Source organism: Talpa europaea (genome assembly GCF_964194135.1).
Source record: "Talpa europaea genome assembly, chromosome: 7".
NCBI classification, from domain to species: Eukaryota; Metazoa; Chordata; class Mammalia; order Eulipotyphla; family Talpidae; genus Talpa; species Talpa europaea.
In genome coordinates, this window is record NC_140074.1 from 55,688,416 (window position 1) to 55,709,544 (window position 21,129).

Genomic DNA, 21,129 nt, shown 5'->3' on the forward strand with positions numbered 1-21,129 from the left:
CATGTCAGTTGAGCTCTGATTCTTACTCCACAATTTACTTTTTTCTTTTCAAGAGGAATTTGGGGATTATGTTGCTCAGTGTGGAGTTAATGTATCCAGGCTATAGGGTGTGCTGGGAGAGTTGCTGATTTTTACATCCTAGCTGGTTTCTTTCTTGCTGATCTCTTAGCATATGTAACCTCAGTTTCTGCCCCTTTTCCCTCCAGGAAAACATCTTGTGTCAAGATGTCAGGAATTGGAAATAAAAGAGCAGCTGGAGAACCTGGCACCTCCATGCCACCAGAGAAGAAGACAGCTGTTGAAGATTCAGGGACCACGGTGGAAACAATTAAGCTAGGAGGTGTCTCTTCAACGGTATGTGGAAACAATGTGCTGAGAGTGAACTTTTCTTCTTTTACCTGTAACCTTAAAGTAAGAATTAGTGAGAGTCTTTTGGAGTATGAGGAGTCAACTTGAAAAGAAGAGGGACCCAAGTAGGTGAAATGATGTAGTACTCAGCTCTGAGGAAGAGATATATTGATATTTGACCTTCATTTCCAAAGGTGTGGTTTTATTCTTTTGAGCCTGGTCCCTGATAAAGCATTGATTATAGTTATTTAGCAGAAGAAAGCTATATATTTGTTCTTCATTCACTGCAAGTTTGGTCCCAGCACTAAGAGGCAGTGTAGCAAAATCATTGAGAGTGTATTGGAGAGGTCAGACTGCCTGGAGTTGACCCTCAGCTTGGTGGCTTCTCGTTACTCTCTCTGGGCCTTTTGTTTCCTTGTCTGTGAAATGTAATTACAGTACCTACCTCTTTGGGTCTGGACAGTAAAATGACAGTCCTTGTTAAAGATTAAATATTATCTTTAACATGTATTCAATGTATGTGAGCTATTAAAAATTATTCTTGGGCTAAACAGCATGAACAAGTTGGCGAATAAAATAGATATTGTCCTTGTTCTTGTAGAGTTAACAGTTAAATTAGACTGTTATGCCCCCAAAGTCATAGTAATAAGTCTATTAGTCATCAGAACCTCACTATGCTAGGTTTTGATCTGAATCTGATGTGTGTTTTAGAATTCTGCCTGGGGATAGGGTGTTAAAGTGTTTTATATTTATTTAGCTTACAAACCCACACCTGTAACTTGTTTTGAGACGGAGGATCAGAAAGAATAATAGGAAATTCCGAGTAAATTGTTGATGAAATATCATTTCTGAGGCCTTCTGGGGTTCAGTTACACCACGCTGGTACAGGGAATTTTTTTGTCTTAGCATTCCAAGGACATTTATTCATTCAATTTATATATATATTTGTTGAGTATCTGTTATTTGCCCAACACTGCGCTTTGCATTGGGATTAGCCCCTGGACTTCAGTTTGTAGGGTGGCACTAACAAGGAATCAGATTGTTAGAGTAGCATGAGGTGATGTTGTTTATAGGGATAACCACTTGCTCTAAGGGAAGCACACATCCCAGTTAGGACGTCAGCCAGAGGGCAGTGGGGAGCCATTGCAGGGTCCTTAAGCAGGGGAGTAGAATGTTCTGACCTATTTTTTGAGAACAGATTGTAGATGATCAAGGGTTCTTAGCAGGAATTGCCCTTGTGGAATTGTTCTCTTGCTCCTTTTCTATCTCTTTCCTCTCCACACCATCTCTAAGGGTGGGCAGCTGGGCACGTATCAGTGATTCCTACCCCGGTTGGTTGAAAATTATCCTTGAAGGCATTAACCCCTCCTCTGCACTTTGAGGTTGCTATAGTGAGCCAGCTGAGACTGGAATACAAAACTAGGAGACTCCAAAGTGCGCTTCAAGTAGGGACACAGACTGTGAATGGAGCTGTCCACTGGAACTGTGCTGAAATCTGGCAGGCCGTCAGGACTTGGTACCGGGCACTAAAGTGCTATTGGAGGCCGATGCAGTAATTTTGATGAGGGATCATAGTGACTTGGACCACCGTAGATATAGTTTTGATAAGATTTCCTGATGGACTGGATGATGCAAATACAAAATGATCCCAGGATTTTGGAAATAATGAGTTTCCATTTACTGAGCTGAGGAGGGATATGAACAGAGCATATTTTTGGAAGCTGTGGAAGATAAATTGTGAGTTTGGCTTTGGGCATACAAGTCTGAGGTATTTATTAAACCTCTGAGTGAATAGTTAGTTGTATGTAGTAATCTGCAGTCTGCGAAGAGGTCTTGGCAAAGCTATACATGTGGGAACCATTTTGTAGGTGATATTTAAATCCATAAGGCTAGAGGCTGTCCTCTAAGAACTGAGCATAAAGAGGAGGTCTGAGAACAGCATGCAGAGTTTTCATGTCAAGCTGAGAAGAGACTGGCCAAAGAGCCCCAAAAAGAGGGGAAATATGTGATCTAGGAGGAGAATGAGAGAGTGGAGTCCCAGAAACATATGAAGAAAGTGTTTCAAGAAGGAGTTGATTAAATGCTGCAGGTGGGTTCACTAAGGGGAGAATTGAGACATAGATCTAGCAGTAAAATGCTCTTCGGTAACTTGACAAGAACCATGTTTTAGTGGTGGAGATGGAAACTTGATTGCAGTGAGCTTAAAAGAATATGAGATGTGGGGCCTTCCCGGTGGCGCAGTGGTTAAGCGCTGGGTTGCGAAGCTGCCCGCAGCCTCTGCAGCGCTAGTTCGATCCCTGGCTGCTCCCCGGCCACCGGAGGAGGGTCCCACATGGTGCGCAGACCTCTGCTGCCGCCCACTGCTCCCCTCCAGCAGTGTACTTCGGTCCTTCTGCCTGCTCTGCTCCCCGCTCTGACTCTGGTGAATTCTCTCACCCTCCCGCGCTTCTGACTGTGTACCCAGTGCATGTATAAAGAAACAAACAAACAAAGAAACAAACAAATAAATAAAACATGCCTCTATTAAAAAAAAAGTTAAAAAACAAAAAGAATATGAGATGAAAAAGAAAAAAAAGAATATGAGATGAGAGGGATAAGGAAAAAGAGTAAGGCCAATGCTATGGAGAGGTATTGAAGTAAAATAAAACACCAAGTCTGGTGGCTGAAGGAGGTAGAGAACAAGAGGATTAGAGAAGAGATCTGCAACTTGATGATCCAAGCTATAGGAAAGATCATCTGTGTGGGCATTGAAGTCATTCAGAACCATGACAGGAATAGTATTGGAGAGAGTGATAATAAAGTAGGTGCTAAATCTTCAGGACATGTGGGGAAGTGACCTGGGCCTTTACAGACAAGTTAGCCAGGCAGGTTACAGGCGGAACAGCCCAGCAGCTTGAGCTGCAAAGCTCGGCAATTTTAGGGAACTAAGTGGATAATGGCCTGGGAAGTGCCATTGGAAAACAAGGAGGATACCCACCTAATTCCAGGCCCAGGGCTTTAAAGGTTGTGGGAGAGAAACAACCACCACTGGAGAAGCCTGCAGGAAAACAGTGTCTCCTCCAGGTTTCAGTTAGAGCAGGAAGGGGCAGGCAGTGCTCAGAGAAGAGGATGAGGCTATGTTTACTAACAGTATTAGTAAAGTAGTACAGTTGGAAAATCTTGGAGTGACATTGTTGCAGATATAGAAGAGAACTGGATCATGAGCACAAATTGAAGTTTTAAAAATGTGTGCATAGGGTGATAAGTTGTGTGAGCAGGTCAATGGGGAATTGAAGAGCTTTCTATGCAGTGGCTTCTATAAGAAGCAAAGTCCTCTTGATGAGTTGGGAGAGTTTGATCCTGTCTCAGCAGAGATTAAGACATAGCTCACTTGTTAAAGAAAGAAATGTTTCTGGACAAATTTCTAGGATCTGTTCAGGTTAGGGTTTTGTTTTATAAAGACGCAGGTCTCCCTGGTGTACTGATTTTATCTAAAAGTCTTGGCATACTGGATATAGGAATGGAGTAGAGATGTGTATTCAGACTGGGGCTTGTTTGCAGAGATAGAATAAAAGAATTAGAGAATTCAGCCCAACAGGCAAGTGTTTGAGGGAATGTACTATAGGGTATAGCCAATGGAGACAGAAGGGACTGAGAGGGAGAAAGGTGAGCATTCAAAATTTGGGAGAGCTGGTATATTGGGGTAATAGCATGATAATAGCTAAACAGATACAGTTTTTATTCAGGGATGCGAAGTTAGAATTTAAAGTTTCAGATGTGGGGGCCTTCCTGGTTGTGCAGGGGTTAAAGTCTCAGCACTATCAAGCTATTGCCAGCCACTGCAGCATGAGATCAATCTCTGGTCAAGGAGCTAGCCACATGGCACAGCAGACCTCTCCTGTCTTGCCTGCTGCTCCCCTCAGCAGTGTATTTCAGTAGATCTGCCTGTTCTGCTCCCCATTCTGTCTCTGGTTAATCTTCTCACCCCCTGCACCTCTGACCTACACCCCAGTTCTTGTGTTTATAAATAAATAAAAATAAATCTTAAAAAAAAATTTAAGTTTTCAGATGTGACACAGTCCAGATAATGGCAGAAATCCAAGATGTGGCTTTTGAAATACATAGCTGAAACAATGGAGGAGGTAGTCATTGGAGTTAAAGAATTCAAGATGCATTCTAGATGCTAGAGGGTTAGATGATTTGTCCTCATGTGTACTTGTTCACATGTATGTTAAAAACACCCAGATATATTGACTGGGGCCGCGACAGGGAAGAACCAGGTGCTGCTCTTGAATGAATGAAGGGCAGTGCTTAGTAGATTAATGTAGTGCTGATCCAGGGGAGGCTGACTTAGCTGGAGCAGCAGACCTTTCCTGTCGTGCCTGCTGCTCCCCTCAGCAGTGTATTTTGTTAGTCTGCCTGTTCTGCTCCCCACTCTAGCTCAGGTGAATCCCCTCACCTTCCCATGAATCTCGCCTGTACCCTGGTTCTTGTATGAATGGATAAATAAAAATAAATCTTTAACAAAAAAAGAAAAGAAAAGAAAAAGAAATAACTATTGAACTTATTTGCCTTTGTCTATTATAACAGCTGATTGTCTAATTTCTTTATGGACACTAATAACATTGCTTTCCTGGCGCAGGAGGAGTTAGACATTCGAACATTGCAAACCAAAAATCGCAAGCTGGCAGAAATGCTGGATCAACGGCAGGCCATTGAAGATGAGCTCCGTGAGCACATTGAAAAACTGGAGCGAAGACAGGCCACCGATGATGCCTCACTACTGATTGTCAACCGGTACTGGAGTCAGGTAGCAAACTTGTTTTATTTACTCAGATTTTTATTTGAGCATTTCAGTTCTTAGTAAATCTCTTCATTCCCAAAGTTGTTTTTTCATAATTGTACCTGCCTTTCCCTAGTTTGATGAAAACATCCGTATCATCCTTAAACGTTACGATCTGGAGCAAGGCTTGGGAGATCTCCTCACAGAACGAAAAGCCCTGGTTGTGCCTGAACCAGAACCAGACTCTGATAGCAATCAGGAACGGAAAGATGACCGAGAGAGAGGCGAGTATTTGGTGGGTCCTACCACTACAGGCTGTCTGTGTTTTGGAAGTCGCGCTTTGCTTTGAAACGCTCCATTTGAAGAAAAAAGTCGATTTTGGTATTTCCAGTTTTATAATTTTGGGGGCTTCTTTTTTCCCCCTGTGTCTTCAGGGGATGGGCAAGAGCCAGCTTTCTCTTTCCTTGCTACTTTGGCCAGCAGTTCCAGTGAGGAGATGGAATCTCAGCTTCAGGAGCGTGTGGAGTCCTCCCGTCGAGCAGTGTCCCAGATTGTGATGGTCTATGATAAGTTGCAAGAAAAAGTGGAGCTCTTATCCAGGAAGCTCAACAGTGGAGGTGAGGCAAGAAGCAGGAGATGGGAAGAGCGGGACAAGTGAGAACTCATCTTTGTATGCCAATGTGTAGTTTGCCGGCTGTGGCCTTACTTTTTATTTAAATTTCTTAGAATCCTCATCTCTAACATTTTCTGTGGCTTGTTAGTATTTTATTAGTGCTTCACGTTTTGAACCATGTGGTAGTCCAATGAGAAAGTGGGTTATGAATCAGATCACTTTGGAAGTGTTCTGAGCATACCCCTGCCCATGGAGATTCTAATTTAGTTGGCATGGGAGGGGTCAGGGAAACGTTTATTATAAAAGTTCCACAAGTAAGTCTGATGGGCAATCCTAGTTGAAAACACCAAACCACCACAGGACCAAACTATTCTGTGTGCTGTTTTTAAAAGTAATGCCAAGGGCTACTCTGAGAGCACAAATTTTCTTCCTGATAATTATCTCTAAAAGGCAGCCTGTACCCTGTGAGTGAGTGTGTGGTTTCATTTACTAACATTTGTATCTCTTGACTCTAATTTTAAACATAATAACTTGGCGTAAAAAGTTTTGTGGATGTACTTATCTTTTTTGTAAATGCTGTCTGTGTGCATTTTGTTTTTTGAATTTTACGAGAGGCCCTAGCACAGTATTCCAGAATATTATAAATCTATGCTATTATTTATTCTTCATGGTTTTGTAATGGTCACTTGAACATGGAGATTTCTGCTTCCTCTTCCCTTTTATTTCTCTCTTAGTAGAGAGATGCTTCATGATGGTGTTAGTTAATAGGAATTTGTGATAGCCTTATAAAATAGATTTTTATTGCTGTTAAGTCTGACACTGTCTAGAGATACCTTTTCTTGTCTACAATTTTAAAATGTAGGTTTGTTGGGTATTTGTGCTTATTAAAATAAAGTTCTAGAACCACCCCATTTCTTTTTTTGAAGCATTTTTAGAAAGGGATGGGAATTGGGTGACCTTGGCTCTGTGTCTGCCTTTATAGAAGCACAAGGGTAGCAGCTCATCTTATCTGTGGGTCCTTCATCTGTCAGGTGAAGGTGATAAAAACCAGCCTGCTTCTTGAGGCTTTGAGGAAAATAAAAGGAAAATAAAAATGAATACTTTGGTGGGATACACAGTTTTAAAATTGGATGCCATCAGTGCTAAAGTACAGTTCTTCTTCCTCAGATAATCTGATAGTGGAGGATGCAGTGCAGGAGCTGAATTCCTTTCTCGCACAAGAGAACATGAGGCTACAGGAACTGACAGACCTCCTTCAGGAGAAGCATCACACCATGTCACAGGAGGTACTTGAGCAGAAAGAAGAGATAGCAGTTTCTAGGACCTGGACAGACACTGACTCAGAAATCTGAGTGCTTCAGACATCAGCTTACTCTAGAAAGCCTATTTCTGTATTGAAGAGCATGCAGGGCAGGCTTAAGGAACAGCTCTGAGAGATCAGAGTCTAAGGAAAGATTAAGGGAAGAATATAATTGAATACTTCCCTTGACTCTTTGTTTAAAGAACTTATATGATCTTTATCTTTCGGAAGAAATATCATATGGGGTTTTATAAAACAACATATCAAACCCCCAATATAATGAACTGCCCTAAATAGAAAAAACATGTACAATGTTACTGAGGAAGAGGTTGATAGAAAATCAACTGAGAATGAGGCAAGTAGAACTTGAGGAATGTGGGTTTTCAGTCCAGACTTGGACACAAGTTTAATTACAGCATTAAATAATACTAGCTGATGTGTAGCTCCTAAATAAACACAGAACAAAAGTTTTCCTGTATTTAAAGTGTCTGATTCTAGATTGCTCTGTAGTCAGTTTTGAAAAAAGAATGGAAGTTTTCTGTTTGTTCTTTATGGGTTCTTTATTTGTGGGTGTAATGATGGAAAGTTGGGTGTAATGATGTCTTTTCTGAATGTATGAATTTCTATCACCTGAAATATTTGGCTTGTAAGATCAACGATATTTTGTCTCAAAAAATACACATTTTCTGATGGGTTTTGGTCTATCTAGGGAAATGGTGATTCTTAGAGGTAGAAAAATTGATGACTCTTAAGTTCTTATAGACTTACACAGTTTTCATGGTTGTAACAAACCCAGAACTGTTAAAGGAACCTACCTGTGATATAAGGCGTTCATTTTCTAACTTGTTCTTTTTATTTTTGCTATATTTTTCTGAATACCTGTCTTTGGAATGTAGTTTTCCAAGTTGCAGAGTAAAGTGGAGACAGCTGAGTCCCGAGTGTCTGTCTTGGAGTCCATGATTGATGACTTGCAGTGGGATATTGACAAAATTCGAAAGAGGGAACAGCGACTCAACCGACACTTAGCAGAAGTGTTGGAACGGGCAAGTGCTTTTATTCATAGTTGAAGGGCCAGAACCATCTTAAGGAGTCTACTCAGAAAGGATGGATTTGGGTGGTAGTAATTGGGGCAAAATGGACTCCTTTGAAAGTACTTTGGTTATCACACTGAAATCTTTGGGTCTCCCACCAAATAATCTTTGTCTTCTTTGCAGGTGAATTCAAAAGGTTATAAGGTATATGGCGCAGGGAGCAGTCTCTATGGAGGCACGATCACCATCAATTCCCGGAAGGTAAAATCAGTGACTCACTCAGGACACCTTGTTTGACCCGGTGTACCCTGTTGTGCTCGGTGCTTTGGTTGTGTTCATAAGTAGCGAAGTGAGGTTTTGCTAGAAGAGGGGTCAGTGAAGATGGAAGCTTAGGAATGAGAATGATTTAAAAATTCTTTTTCTTTTTTCTTCTTTTACTATTTTCCTGCTTCTCTCCAGTTTGAAGAAATGAATGCAGAGCTTGAAGAGAACAAAGAGTTGGCTCAGAATCGTCACTGTGAATTGGAGAAACTTCGGCAAGACTTTGAGGAGGTCACGACGCAAAATGAAAAGCTGAAGGTAGGAGGCACTTCTCTTAGGAGCAGGACAATGAAATGTTTTGCTGAGCAGCTCACATCCATACTTGTGAGCCCTCATAATTTGTGAGGGAAAAGAAAAATGTTAAGTTTTGTTGGTAAATCTTTTAATTTACTTGAATATTTCCTTATTTTTACTTGCATTTTTATGAAAAGGATTTAATGCAACCTAAACAGACATATAAACTGATTGAAGTGCTTTAACTGAGGAATTGTTGGGGAAATGAGGAGTAGGGTGAAGTAGGGTGAGGCCTCAAAAGGAATTTTAGGGCCTCCCCTGGTGGTGCATGCAGGTGAGCGCCACGCTATGAAGCTGTCCGCAGCCTCTGCAGTGCTGGTTTGATCCTGGCTGGCCGGTGAGGGTCCCACATGGCGCTGCAGACCTCTCCTGTCGCGCCCACTGTTCCCCTCAGCAGTATATTTCATCATTCTGCCTGTTCTGTTCCCCTCTCTGTCTCTGGTGAATCCTCTCACCCTCCTGTGCATCTGGCCTGTACTCTGGTTCTTGTATAAATAAATAAATAAATAAAATGAATTTTAAAAATGGGCTTTTATAGCAAATGTGTGCAAGGAGCATGCACATCCTGTTGGAGGGCAGGCCCTTCCTATGTCAGAAATTGCTGGATGTGGGCCACAGAATTTGACTCTGCAGATTGTAGTTGTCAAAGAGCAAGAAACATAATCAATGAACCTATTTGTTTTCAAATCTGCCCATTAGAATTTTACTCTCTTCAGATCCTCAGGGAGGTGGAAGAAAATGGAATCTGAAATTCTTCCCCTTCCTCTTTCAGTCACAGCCATCTGTCTTTTCTAATTTGATTTGTTTCTAGGTAAATATTTGAATAATGATGCCTGAACTGAAAGAAAACATTAAAGTATTTGGGTAATTAAAGCCAACAGTTGCTTGGGAAGAGCATAAAGAGAACAAGATAAAAGTTAATGATTAGTGTCCTCAGTTATGTTCTAAAACATAAGCATCTTGACAAATTTTATAGCACTCTTCTTTGCTCCTAGATCTGACAGATTTCTTAAGGGTCTTCTGTCATCCTTAGATCTAGGTTGACACATATCAATTAAAATTATTCTTTGGAGAAAGAATTTGGGTACCAGCTAGTATATCATGGGTGTTCTAATTTAATTTGGGTTTAATTTTACATAACTAGAGGAATGGTTAGATGCACCACAGTCTTCATAAAGCTTGTCTCTGTGTGTAGGACATCAGTGAGTTTAGATTTCATTACCTGTCTAGTGTCTAGGACACAGATGCTAGATTCTGTTTCTGATTTTCCTTTTCCTTGGGCTTCCTAAGGTGGAGTTGCGGAGTGCAGTGGAGGAAGTGGTTAAGGAGACGCCGGAGTATCGCTGCATGCAGTCACAGTTCTCTGTCCTGTACAATGAGAGCCTGCAGTTGAAAGCGCACTTGGATGAGGCTCGGACCCTGCTTCATGGCACCAGGGGGACCCACCAGCGCCAGGTTGAGCTCATTGAGGTAAAAGCGTCACTTTGTATATGAGCTTTTCTACCTCATAGATTTTGTAATTTTACTCTCATGTGCAGTTAATCTGATTTATTCAGCAAACATTTATCTTATTTATTCAGCAAACATTTGTAGAGTGACTGCAGGTCTTTACTCTGCTGGTTCATGTGTATTTTGCCCTAAAGGATCATATGTCTGATTCCAGTCCCCAAAATGAAGTATGAACCTTAAGGCTAAAAACAAGTTTACTGATAGATAAAAATAGGAGAAGGGCCTCCTTGTAGTGAGAACAGCAGATATATAAATAGTTTATGTGTGGCTGAATCCTTGAATGCATGGAGGCGTGGTGGAGGGAAGCTGTGTCACTGCTTACTGGCCATTACAGCCTGTGATGGCAAATGTAAATCTTTTTTTTTTTTTTTTTTTAAGGCAGAAACTTTCTATTCATAAGTTCACTTTTGTATCTTCCATAGTCCTTAAGGTAATATTTATTGGAGCCTCCAGTAGCCTCCAGAATTGTGTTGGTCTTTTACTATGTGTCTAACAAATGAATAGAATTTAATATATTGATACCTTACTGTACATTATATACTATTTTATTATTTATTCAACTAAATTGTGACATTTCAGAGTTAGGGGCTATTTCTTTGTTTCTTCAGTTTTCTGCCACTTCTCAAGTCAGTGTATATAGCTGTTGGTGCTTGAATTGATTGAATTGGAACTTACCAGAGTGTTCCTTCTTTTCTTAGCATTTTCTTTTTCTCTTCTTAGGTTCTTATAGATCAAATGTAGGAGACATGATAATAAAATCTGATGATGATATTTCCACATTTTGATAAGAATTTTTGATTGGCTCCTTTCTCTGTGTGTAGCGAGATGAGGTTAGTCTTCATAAGAAACTGAGGACCGAAGTTATCCAGCTAGAAGATACCCTGGCCCAGGTCCGTAAGGAGTATGAAATGCTGAGGATAGAATTTGAGCAGACCCTTGCTGCCAATGAACAAGCAGGTATAATTTTTCTCCTCCCATTCTGCATTTTGTCTGCTGAAAATACCTTCCTGAAAGACACAACATGATCACTAGGATTTGTTAATACCAACTGGAGCTCAGAAGTCCCGAAGAACCTAACATCAAATCCTGTGTGCATTTTGGTTCAGAGCCAGGGTGTTTGCTTTTTTAACTTAGTCTAATTTTCTCTTTTGTGAAGGAATCTTTCTCAGAGGTTCCTGATATGTTCTGCGCTTTCTCTCCTTGTGCCTTTGCCCTTATCACAGTTCCTCATAACATTGCTGTTGCTGTATTTAAGGCCCCATAAATCGGGAGATGCGACATCTTATCAGTAGCCTTCAGAATCACAATCACCAGCTGAAAGGGGAGGTCCTGCGGTATAAACGGAAACTGAGAGAAGCCCAGTCTGATCTGAACAAGGTAACCAGAAGGAGTAGAGTACTTCTGTGTTATTTGTTGTTAAGTTTTGTCAAACTGTTTTTAAGTGAGGAAAACAGTGTAGTTACCGTAAGTGATGTGCATCTATTCTTTCTTTGTCCTCCCAGACACGTCTGCGCAGTGGCAGTGCCCTCCTGCAGTCTCAGTCTAGTACTGAGGACCCCAAGGATGAGCCGGCAGATGTAAAACAAGATGCTGAGGACTTAGCTGCTCAGACCTCTTCATCAAAGACATCGCAGGAGGAAGTCAACGAAATTAAGTCCAAACGGGATGAGGAAGAGCGAGAACGAGAAAGGAGGGAGAAAGAGAAGGAGCGAGAAAGAGAGCGGGAAAAGGAAAAGGAGAGAGAACGAGAAAAGCAGAAATTAAAAGAGTCAGAAAAAGAGAGAGATTCCACTAAGGATAAAGAGAAAGGGAAACATGATGATGGAAGGAAAAAGGAAGCAGAAATTATCAAGCAATTGAAGATTGAACTCAAGTAAGAACAATGTTCAGAGTAACTGTTTCTGACTCAGAAGCTAAGGTTAGGAGCTCATGCATGGATCGTTTGGTCAATAGCATGGATTACTTGATAGTTGTAATATTAGGGGTGTAACTGAAAGTATAATTAGTGTGTTCTCAACTCTTGATCAGATGTACAGCACAAATGGCCTACATGGCTATTGCATAGTTTGATTCAGTGGTCAGGTCTTCATACATCCTATGGTAGTGGCCTTATTCTTCATGAATCCAGATTAAGGGAAGGGGTGGTTGAAATAATATTCATGAGAATTATTGGAAATTGCTGCTACTTACTGGATTTGGGCAGATTGCTGCCATCAGTTGTAATTTAAATTATACTGGGTAGAGTATGTATCATAATTTGAGTAGTAATGATCAGTTTGCCTGACCATTCGTTTGTGTAATATCAGATCGTTATAAGAGATTCTTTAGAAGATTTACTTCTACAGGCATTGAAATAGTGCGATCAGCCTGTAACCCAATGAAACCCCTCATGTATTGCCCCTTACCCTATGTAACCTATAACTCATGGTAGTTATGTAACCTGTAACTTCTGGTAGAACTGGTTACTTCTTGCTTCCCATTAATTGTGTTTGAGTCTTTATTGCTGATTGGATTGAGGGACCACTGTGCTCAAAATGTGAACTTCTTTGGTACAGAAAATTACAGTTTGATAATTACAGGTTTGATAGTTAGTAAGCGATGGAGTTAGTCTTTGATGACTAATCACTCAGTTACCAACTTTTGGATTAGTAGTATATTTTAAACTTTCAGTTTTTTCCTTCCCTTCCTCTTGTCTCTTTAAGGTTTTGTTTTTTTTTTGTTTTTTTGTTTTTTTTTACTTGTGATAACAGAATCATCTGGGAGACTTATTTAAAATATATGCTTGGACCTTATCCCAGATCTCCTGAATTTTAGATTCAAGAGTGGGGCCCCAGAAACTTGCCTATTTAATACATGCCATATAAATGTTTATTTTGTAACTTGACATTAGAGAACTTGGTTTGAAGGGAGATTATGATTCCTTTATAAAACTTTCTTTTTTGCACTTTTCGAGTATATCTAGAAGTCTCTTGTAGTCTGCAAAACTTTTGTCTTTTAGTTGTGTTCTATAGCTGTTGTAAAATACTTTGCTCAATTCAAAATTTCCTTGCTCTGATGCTCTTGTTTTCTCATGATGTCATTTCCCTCCAATTACCACCCTCATCACAGGAAGGCACAGGAGAGCCAAAAAGAGATGAAACTCTTGCTAGATATGTACCGCTCTGCCCCGAAGGAACAGCGAGACAAAGTTCAGCTAATGGCAGCTGAGAAGAAGTCTAAGGCAGAGGTAATCTGATCTGCCATTACCTGTTACTCTGGTTGGATCTTCGTTTGTGGGGTTTTCCTTAACTCTTCTGAAAGATATAGTTTCTTTATCTTTAAAGTCAGTGTTCAAAATTCAGTAATATTTTCTTTCAAATGCCATCTAATGTAGAGATTTCCAGATTCTCCTCTACGAAGTTAGATTTACTGGGGATATGTAAGTAATTATATCAGAATTATTTGGTGTAGACCTAACCTTTTCAAGGTTTTTATTCCTCCTTCCTCCATATAAATCACTGTTACAGTGATTCTCTTATCTGATTACTTTTGGGAGGAATATCTTTTTCTATTAAAAATTTGGGACCTAGATAAAAGGGGTAGAACTAATCTAAAGAAAGGCACTCTTCAAACCATTGCTCATAGAAGCAGGTAATGTCAGAATGGAATGGTGTTAAAACAACGTGCCATGGTTTACTAGCACATCATTTATCTCTTTTTCATAATTATGTAAAGGCTGTTTTACTGTTATGGCCCTTTACCTGCACAGTATTGATTGATTTTTGAAGTTGTCTTATAGCCTTTTCTTTGTTTTATGTGATTCCTTTCCTCCTGTAGTTGGAAGATCTGAGGCAAAGGCTCAAAGATCTAGAAGATAAGGAGAAAAAAGAGAACAAGAAAATGGCTGATGAAGATGCTTTGAGGAAGATCCGGGCAGTGGAGGAGCAGATAGAATACTTGCAGAAGAAGCTGGCCATGGCCAAGCAGGTGGGCACACTGTCTTCATTGGCTTTTAAGTAAATAGTACCTGACAAAAAGTTATTAACAATGAAATCTTCTCTCTCATTTCAGTCTGTGTATTTGGATTGTTAATGTTTCTTTCTCCTATATGTTTGTTTTCATACTGAAGTCGTTCATATTTTGTTTTGTGTACTTGTTGAGGCAGGAACTTTGTTTTCAAATGGAGAGCCAGTTATCCAAACATTGGTTATTGAGGAATTTATCCTTTCTCTGCTAATCTGGAATTGGGTTAAAGGAATATAAAATTTTATATAGATAATAATTACAAATGTATGAAACTAAGAAAAACATATCCCCTCCCACAGGTTATAAATAACATTAACTGCTTTTTTTCTGGGTTGTAGAACTATTGAAGAGTTCCCCTTCCTCATAATGATCATGTATTTCTTTATTTTTAAGTCTAGTGAATTTTATTAACATTCAATAATAAAGATACCAGAAGTGTTTGGGAAAACCATTTGTGTTCACTGAGGGTAACATCTTCACATTAGTAAGAAACAACAAAATGACAAATTGGTAATTTTAATGGCTACTTAACCTTTAAATATCTTGACAAGCAGAACTTTATTACAACTTACATATATTCATTTTGTAAAAAGTGGGATTTTGGCTTTTCTTAAGCCTGTTAATTGCCACTCTTCTCTCCCTTTCTAAAAAGTAATTATTTTTTGGGCCTCCCCTGGTGGCGCAGCAGTTGAGCGCTGGGCTGCGAGGCTGCCCGCAGCTTCTGCAGCACTGGTTTGTTCCCCGGCCACCGGCGAGGGTCCCACAAAAAAAAAAAAAAAAGTAATTATTTTTTTAATCAGGATATAATTAATTGTCAGAAGATTGTACACTGTACTAGGTACTAGTACAAGTGGAAAGACACACTGTGTTCTTACATAGGATTAATATCTTAAACATGTTCATTTTCCCTAAGTTCAGGTGTAAATTTAATGTGATCCTAATGAAAATTTTAATGATAACTTTTGTTTATTTTTGTACTAAATAAACTGATTTTAAAGTAAACTGGAAAAGTAAGAATGGCCAGGAAAACTGGAAAAGAAGAACACCGGGACTGAGAGATGGCATTTCTAGTCTATCAGATGTTAAGACATAAAGTCGTAGTCAGTAAAATAGCTTGGAACTAAAAGACAGATGGTTAGGGATGCAGAGATGGTCTTGAAATGTACATGAGTATTTAATATGTGATGAACATGCATTTAAATCAGCAGGAAAAAGGAAGACTATTAAATGTTGTGGGGGGAAAAGCAAGATAATATTGGAAAAACACTCTATACTAGTATAACTTCCAAGTGGATTATAAATATAATATTAAGGAAATAAATTCATAAAAGAATTTCGAGAAACAGGATAAATTCCTTTGTAAATTTTGGAGTAGAGAATGTCTTTCTAACTTCATGTGAAAATCTCAAAAACATGAAAGAAAAGATTAATAATTTTGATGTATGGAAAAAAAAATCACATATCCAAAACTTATACATGACAGCAAAGCTAAAAGATACTTGGAAAAAAAATTCTAACTCATCACAAAAGTACTTTTCTTTCTGATATATAAAATACTCCCCAAAAAATGCAAGTAAGAAAAAGCAACAATCCAACAGACTAGGTAAAAGATAGAAATAGTTCACAGAAAGGAATACAGATCAATCCTGAACATATGGAAAGATGCTCATTCTCATTTATAGTAAAAGAAGTGTAAGTTAAAACTTTTTTTGATAGTTCTTTACCTATCAGATTGTTAAAAAAAAATCTTGAGCTATTTGCAGAACTATTGGAAAAGTCTAACTTAAAAATGCTTTTATAATTGTGGAAAAGTGTAAGAATATGTGAGTTTTTTTTGATAGAAGTTCTCTTAACCAATTGCTACTTAATCAAGATCGGTTTGATGAATTATGATGTGTTTATTTTTTGTCTGTTTTACCTGATTTTGAGTATGGGTCAACCAATGAGCATTAGACTAACATTCTGTACCAGTGGTCTCAGGTGATAAGGCTTCTTCTGTATGCCTGGAGCTAACCTGGTGACAAAACTTCTTAAAACTAAGCCTCTCTGTCACTAGGTTAATTTATTTCTAAATGAAGAGTAGGAAAGTTTGTTTTCCTGTGCCCATTTCTTTGGAGTTAGAAGATTCTGTTAAAATGAAGATTTTTCTTCACTGTAGGAGGAGGAAGCTCTCCTCTCTGAGATGGATGTCACAGGCCAGGCCTTTGAAGACATGCAGGAGCAAAATATCCGTTTGATGCAGCAGTTGCGGGAAAAGGATGATGCAAATTTCAAGCTCATGTCAGAACGTATCAAGTCCAATCAGATCCATAAGTTGCTTAAAGAAGAGAAGGAGGAGCTGGCAGACCAGGTTTTGACACTGAAGACTCAGGTAATTAAAATGAGTAGAATTTTCCAGAATTTTCTTGAAAGTATGATTTTTTTTTTTTTTACATTAAGATAATGATTATCATAGCATCTTTTTTCTGTGTGTGTGATAGGAAAAAATCTTTGAAAACTAAATGTGCAAGATTAGGGTATCGGAAATAGATTATACACCCCTATCAAAGACTATAGTATAGCTATTAAAAGAAATGGGGATCACTAATATGGAAAAAGGTGATTTGTCATCTTTTGTGCTAAAAATGCCTATGACTTTGTGTGTGTATGTGTATTGTATTTAAAAAATTTCTAGGTGACTGCTTGAAAAATTTAAGAGTGGTCTCCTTTACCTTTAGATGTTTGAATGAGAGTTTCTGAGTGTGTGATTTTACTTTATACCCTTTATTTTTGTGTGATTTTTTACTTTGTGTGATTTTCACTTTTGCAAGAAAAGTTGTAAAGTATAAGCACTTTACAACCTCTAACCATTCTGAAAGAGATATACTTGGACTTCTGTTTGAGCTGTTATTTACATGTGCTAGTATGAATTGCCAGGTTTTGAGGATTAACATGGCCAAAGAAGATGAATATCCCTAAACATCATTTCCTCTATTCTTGGAAATTTGGAGAAGGATTTTTTTCAGTAGTTTCCCAGGCTCTTAATTGAATCATCAGCAATATTTTGCATTAAAAGTGAAGCTTTTAATTATCACAGTCTTGCATGTATTTTGTAGGGTTCATGGATAGAATCAGTAATGGTTTGAGATTTCTAATGGATTCCCTTTTGTCATCCTATAGATTGAGTTTCATCAGTCTTCTTTTTCCTTTGTTTTGCTAAAATGTTTTTCTTCTTCCAAGGTTGATGCCCAGTTACAGGTAGTAAGGAAATTGGAAGAGAAGGAGCATCTGTTGCAAAGCAACATTGGCACAGGGGAGAAGGAGCTGGGTCTTAGGACCCAAGCTTTAGAGATGAATAAACGCAAGGTATGATTGATTACTTTGTAATCTGAAGTGACAGTTTGTCTTCTGGGGAACAAATAAGTATAACACTGATGAAATTATAAGTTTATTCTATTGCTTGGACTTGGATTAATGTTTTGCCTAACTGGAAGAAGGGTGATAGGATAACTTTATTCCTATATCCCTCACAGGCCATGGAGGCAGCCCAGCTTGCAGATGACCTCAAAGCACAATTGGAGTTGGCTCAGAAGAAGCTACATGATTTTCAGGATGAGATTGTGGAGAACAGTGTCACCAAAGAGAAGGACATGTTCAATTTCAAACGAGCCCAGGTAAGGTCAATTGTTTTCTCTGCATGTCACCTTATAGATGTTTTCTGAGCTCTGGGGTGACTCAGATTGTGAGAATCATTGGTTTAATGTATGTCATTTCCCACTTGACTATAGGTTCCTTGAGTGAAGAGATGGACTCTCTTTTCTTCACTGCCATGTCCTCAAAGCCTGTCACAGTTCCTAGCACCCTGTGGGCATAAAATAAATACTAATTGAATGAATGAATCAGTCAATTTGTAAAGCAGTAGCAGCATGGCAACACTTGAGGATTTTAAAGTTCTACAATTTTTCTATTTTTGGCATGGCAGATGTTTTCATGATGCCTTTCTCTCCTTATCCATAAATCTGTAAATTGTTTTATTCCCATCTACCTTCAACTTAAAATTAATTACCTTTAAATAGCTTTTTTTTTTTTTTTTTGTAAATTCATTCCCTCTAAAGTCTTATATGATATTTTCACAGAACTGAGTTACTGATAATCGGCTGCAACTCAGGTTTGGTGATATGGTTGTGGTTGTCTATTCTGAAACAAACTTGCCATTTGTTAATTTTCAACATTCCTAAAAGATAATTGGGTATGAAGAGTCCTTTCCAGAAAAAAAAGTTCAAGTTGGAGCAATTGTTTTTCTCAAAGACGGCACGTCTAGGGGAATGACTCTAATGGATGTGCTGTCCTTCCACAGGAGGACATCTCTAGACTCCGGAAGAAGCTGGATACGACAAAGAAACCAGATAATGGACCCAAGTGTGATGAAATTCTGATGGAGGAGATTAAGGATTACAAGGTTAGAAAAACTGCCTTAGTGATTTGTGGTTTTTTTGGTCAAGGCCAGAAATAGCCTACTGATAGACTGGGAGAATAATGCCGAACTTCTTTCTATGAAGGTAACCTGAGAATGGGGAGAATGGTACGTTGCTGTCTTCGTGTGTAGTGGTGCTCTTTGTTCTGTTTTCTTAGATGTGAGAGAACATTTGGGTCATAAATGTGTGTTATGGTTTATGGTTACTCACTTTCTGACTTCTTTCCTTTTTTTAGGCACGCCTGACCTGTCCATGTTGCAACATGCGTAAAAAGGATGCTGTACTTACCAAGTGTTTCCATGTTTTCTGCTTTGAGTGTGTAAAGACACGCTACGACACCCGCCAGCGTAAATGTCCCAAGTGTAATGCTGCTTTTGGTGCCAACGATTTCCACCGCATCTACATTGGTTGATCCAAGCCAAGAGAAGAAGAGGGACTGGCTAAACAGGCACTTACTCATTAACCACTGAACCGCTACCTCTTCTTTCCTTGACTGTCAGCTACGGGGCAGTTTGCCCTTCGCAGACTTTCCTTCACAGACTTTACATCCAGGTTCTCCTCTTTAGTAGCTAGATAACTTCAGGGGAAGGACTGGGAAATGCAGATCTTGGGTTTTAGAATGAATTAGATGCAAACAACTCTTACTTGTTATCCTTACCAGCTTTGTTTATTTCCTGCTTTTAGACTTTTCAACATTTTCTTCTTCAGGCTTACTGTATAATCTTGGATTGTCCATTCCTCCTGAAGAAGTTGGTATTTTTGATATGCAAAAAGGGAACAAAGTGTAGAGACGTGACTTGGGGGGTGGTGATCTTTTAGAGGTAAGTGATCTATGGGCACAAACTTTTCTTGATTTGGGTAGTAAACTTTTTGTAAACCTGAGTTATAAAATGGTGTGATTGTGCTACTCTTTCCTGGATGGTTTGAGGCCTTAATGAAATTATGTCCAGGATCATTCAGTCCATTTCCAATTCACTAGCAAAATATCTTGTTACGGTCAGCTGGCTTGTTGAAGTTACTTAAGGTTTGAATGTTTTACTCATTGAAGTCTTTAAATTTCTTAAGGCCAGAATAATTTCGAGTTATACAGCCCCTTTAATCTTATAATGAAATCAGGACTGGAGAGCATGGGGAACATGACTGAAAGGGTAAAGAGAGCTTCTGGGAACTCTTAAGGACTTATACAGGGAGGCCTTGGTGAGCTGTGAATTACTCTTGTCTTCTCCACAGGGATTGTTGTGATCCCTGTTTTCCAGAAGATTCTCTGTTATGTGTCTGTAAGACTTTGTATTTCACTTCAATTAAAGCAGGATTCAGTTTGCTTTTGTGTTTTTCTTTGAAACTTTGTCTTTATTAGTTGATTTTACAACTGCTGTTCAAGAGACTGTGTGTTTGAAATATTTTTTTCTTTGATTAATTGAAACACTTTTCTCCTAGCTTTATTGAGTCTGCTCTGGATAGAGATTATGCCTAAATAATGATGGTTTATTTAACCAGTTATTTCTCTTCATAATTTATCTGACCCACATGGTAAGACAGCTATTCTGAGAGTAAGTTGAAATTTGGTGGTTGTATGTTTGTTGGATTGGGTTTATACCATAGGAAACCCCTGGCTTAGCAGTAACTTAATTTCCTAAATCCATAATTGTTCCACCACAAAGAAAATTGAGCTTTGCCTTGTGGGGCTTTCTCCCCAAGTTTGGTCTCTTCCCTATGCTTGATATCAAGGTCTTATTTATAGAACACTTGATAATTACTAAAATTAGGACATTGGAAAGGACATTATTTTAGCACTCTAATCTCAATATCCAGCAGAGGGCCTGGCACGCTACTCAGAAAAGGTTTGTATGATCACGTTAATTCAGTTCTATGGTTCTGCTAATAGATCTTCACAAGTCTGCTTTTTTGGACCAATGTGAAATCAAACCTTACTCCTTTTTTTTCGCCCCTAAAGTATAAACAATCATTCTTCCTATAGTGAAGTAACTTTTTATATTTGGATTATCCTAAAATATTAAATTGCATTTTTTATTTCTTTTGTGATGATAAGAAGAATTAGGAATTCTGAAATGAACACCTCTGTTAGAGGCAACCTAATAATAGGCTGGGGAGTCCCTTATTATAGGTTTGATAACCTTTTTTTTGAGGGAAGTTGTAGACAGAATGGAACCATGTATATTTGCATTAATAACAATGTGCCCTGAGGATTTGAAGTTATTGAAATACAGAGTGGAATGACTTGAAAGGTAGGATGTGAAAGGGACCTCAAAGCATGTCCTTCTTTTAGAGATGAGGAAAGAGTTCCCAGGGACACTCTGCACAATTTGAAATGTGGCAGTTAGTTCTCTACTTTTATCCTAAACAGACACCCATATCAGTAGAGTGGTTTTATGAGGCAGATAATAAGGGAAAATACTTGAGTCTCTCTGAAGTCTTCCTGAAGGCTTATATAAACAGTGTGTTTGTTTTATTCTTGACAGTTCTAATTTAAG

General features: G+C 38.8%; 1 protein-coding gene across 3 annotated transcripts; it reads left to right on the forward strand.

The window, feature by feature from the left end:
• Positions 1–225: 225 nt before the first annotated feature.
• Positions 226–19,049, forward strand: RNF20 (ring finger protein 20; the record flags this gene model as incomplete). Of its 3 annotated transcripts, none has more annotated exons than XM_084236967.1 (19): positions 226–354; positions 4,943–5,137; positions 5,247–5,394; positions 5,545–5,727; positions 6,891–7,009; positions 7,920–8,066; positions 8,238–8,315; positions 8,514–8,633; positions 9,960–10,139; positions 11,000–11,135; positions 11,434–11,555; positions 11,681–12,051; positions 13,287–13,404; positions 13,995–14,144; positions 16,342–16,554; positions 17,403–17,528; positions 17,696–17,836; positions 18,520–18,621; positions 18,873–19,049. In XM_084236967.1, the coding sequence occupies 19 exons, from the start codon at positions 226–228 to the stop codon at positions 19,047–19,049; spliced, it is 2,955 nt and encodes a 984-aa protein (XP_084093093.1). The 3 variants fall into 3 exon arrangements, with proteins under 3 accessions (XP_084093093.1, XP_084093092.1, XP_084093094.1); XM_084236966.1 differs by having other exon boundaries at positions 4,970–5,137; positions 5,545–5,764; positions 6,877–7,009; XM_084236968.1 differs by having other exon boundaries at positions 4,970–5,137.
• Positions 19,050–21,129: the final 2,080 nt, after the last annotated feature.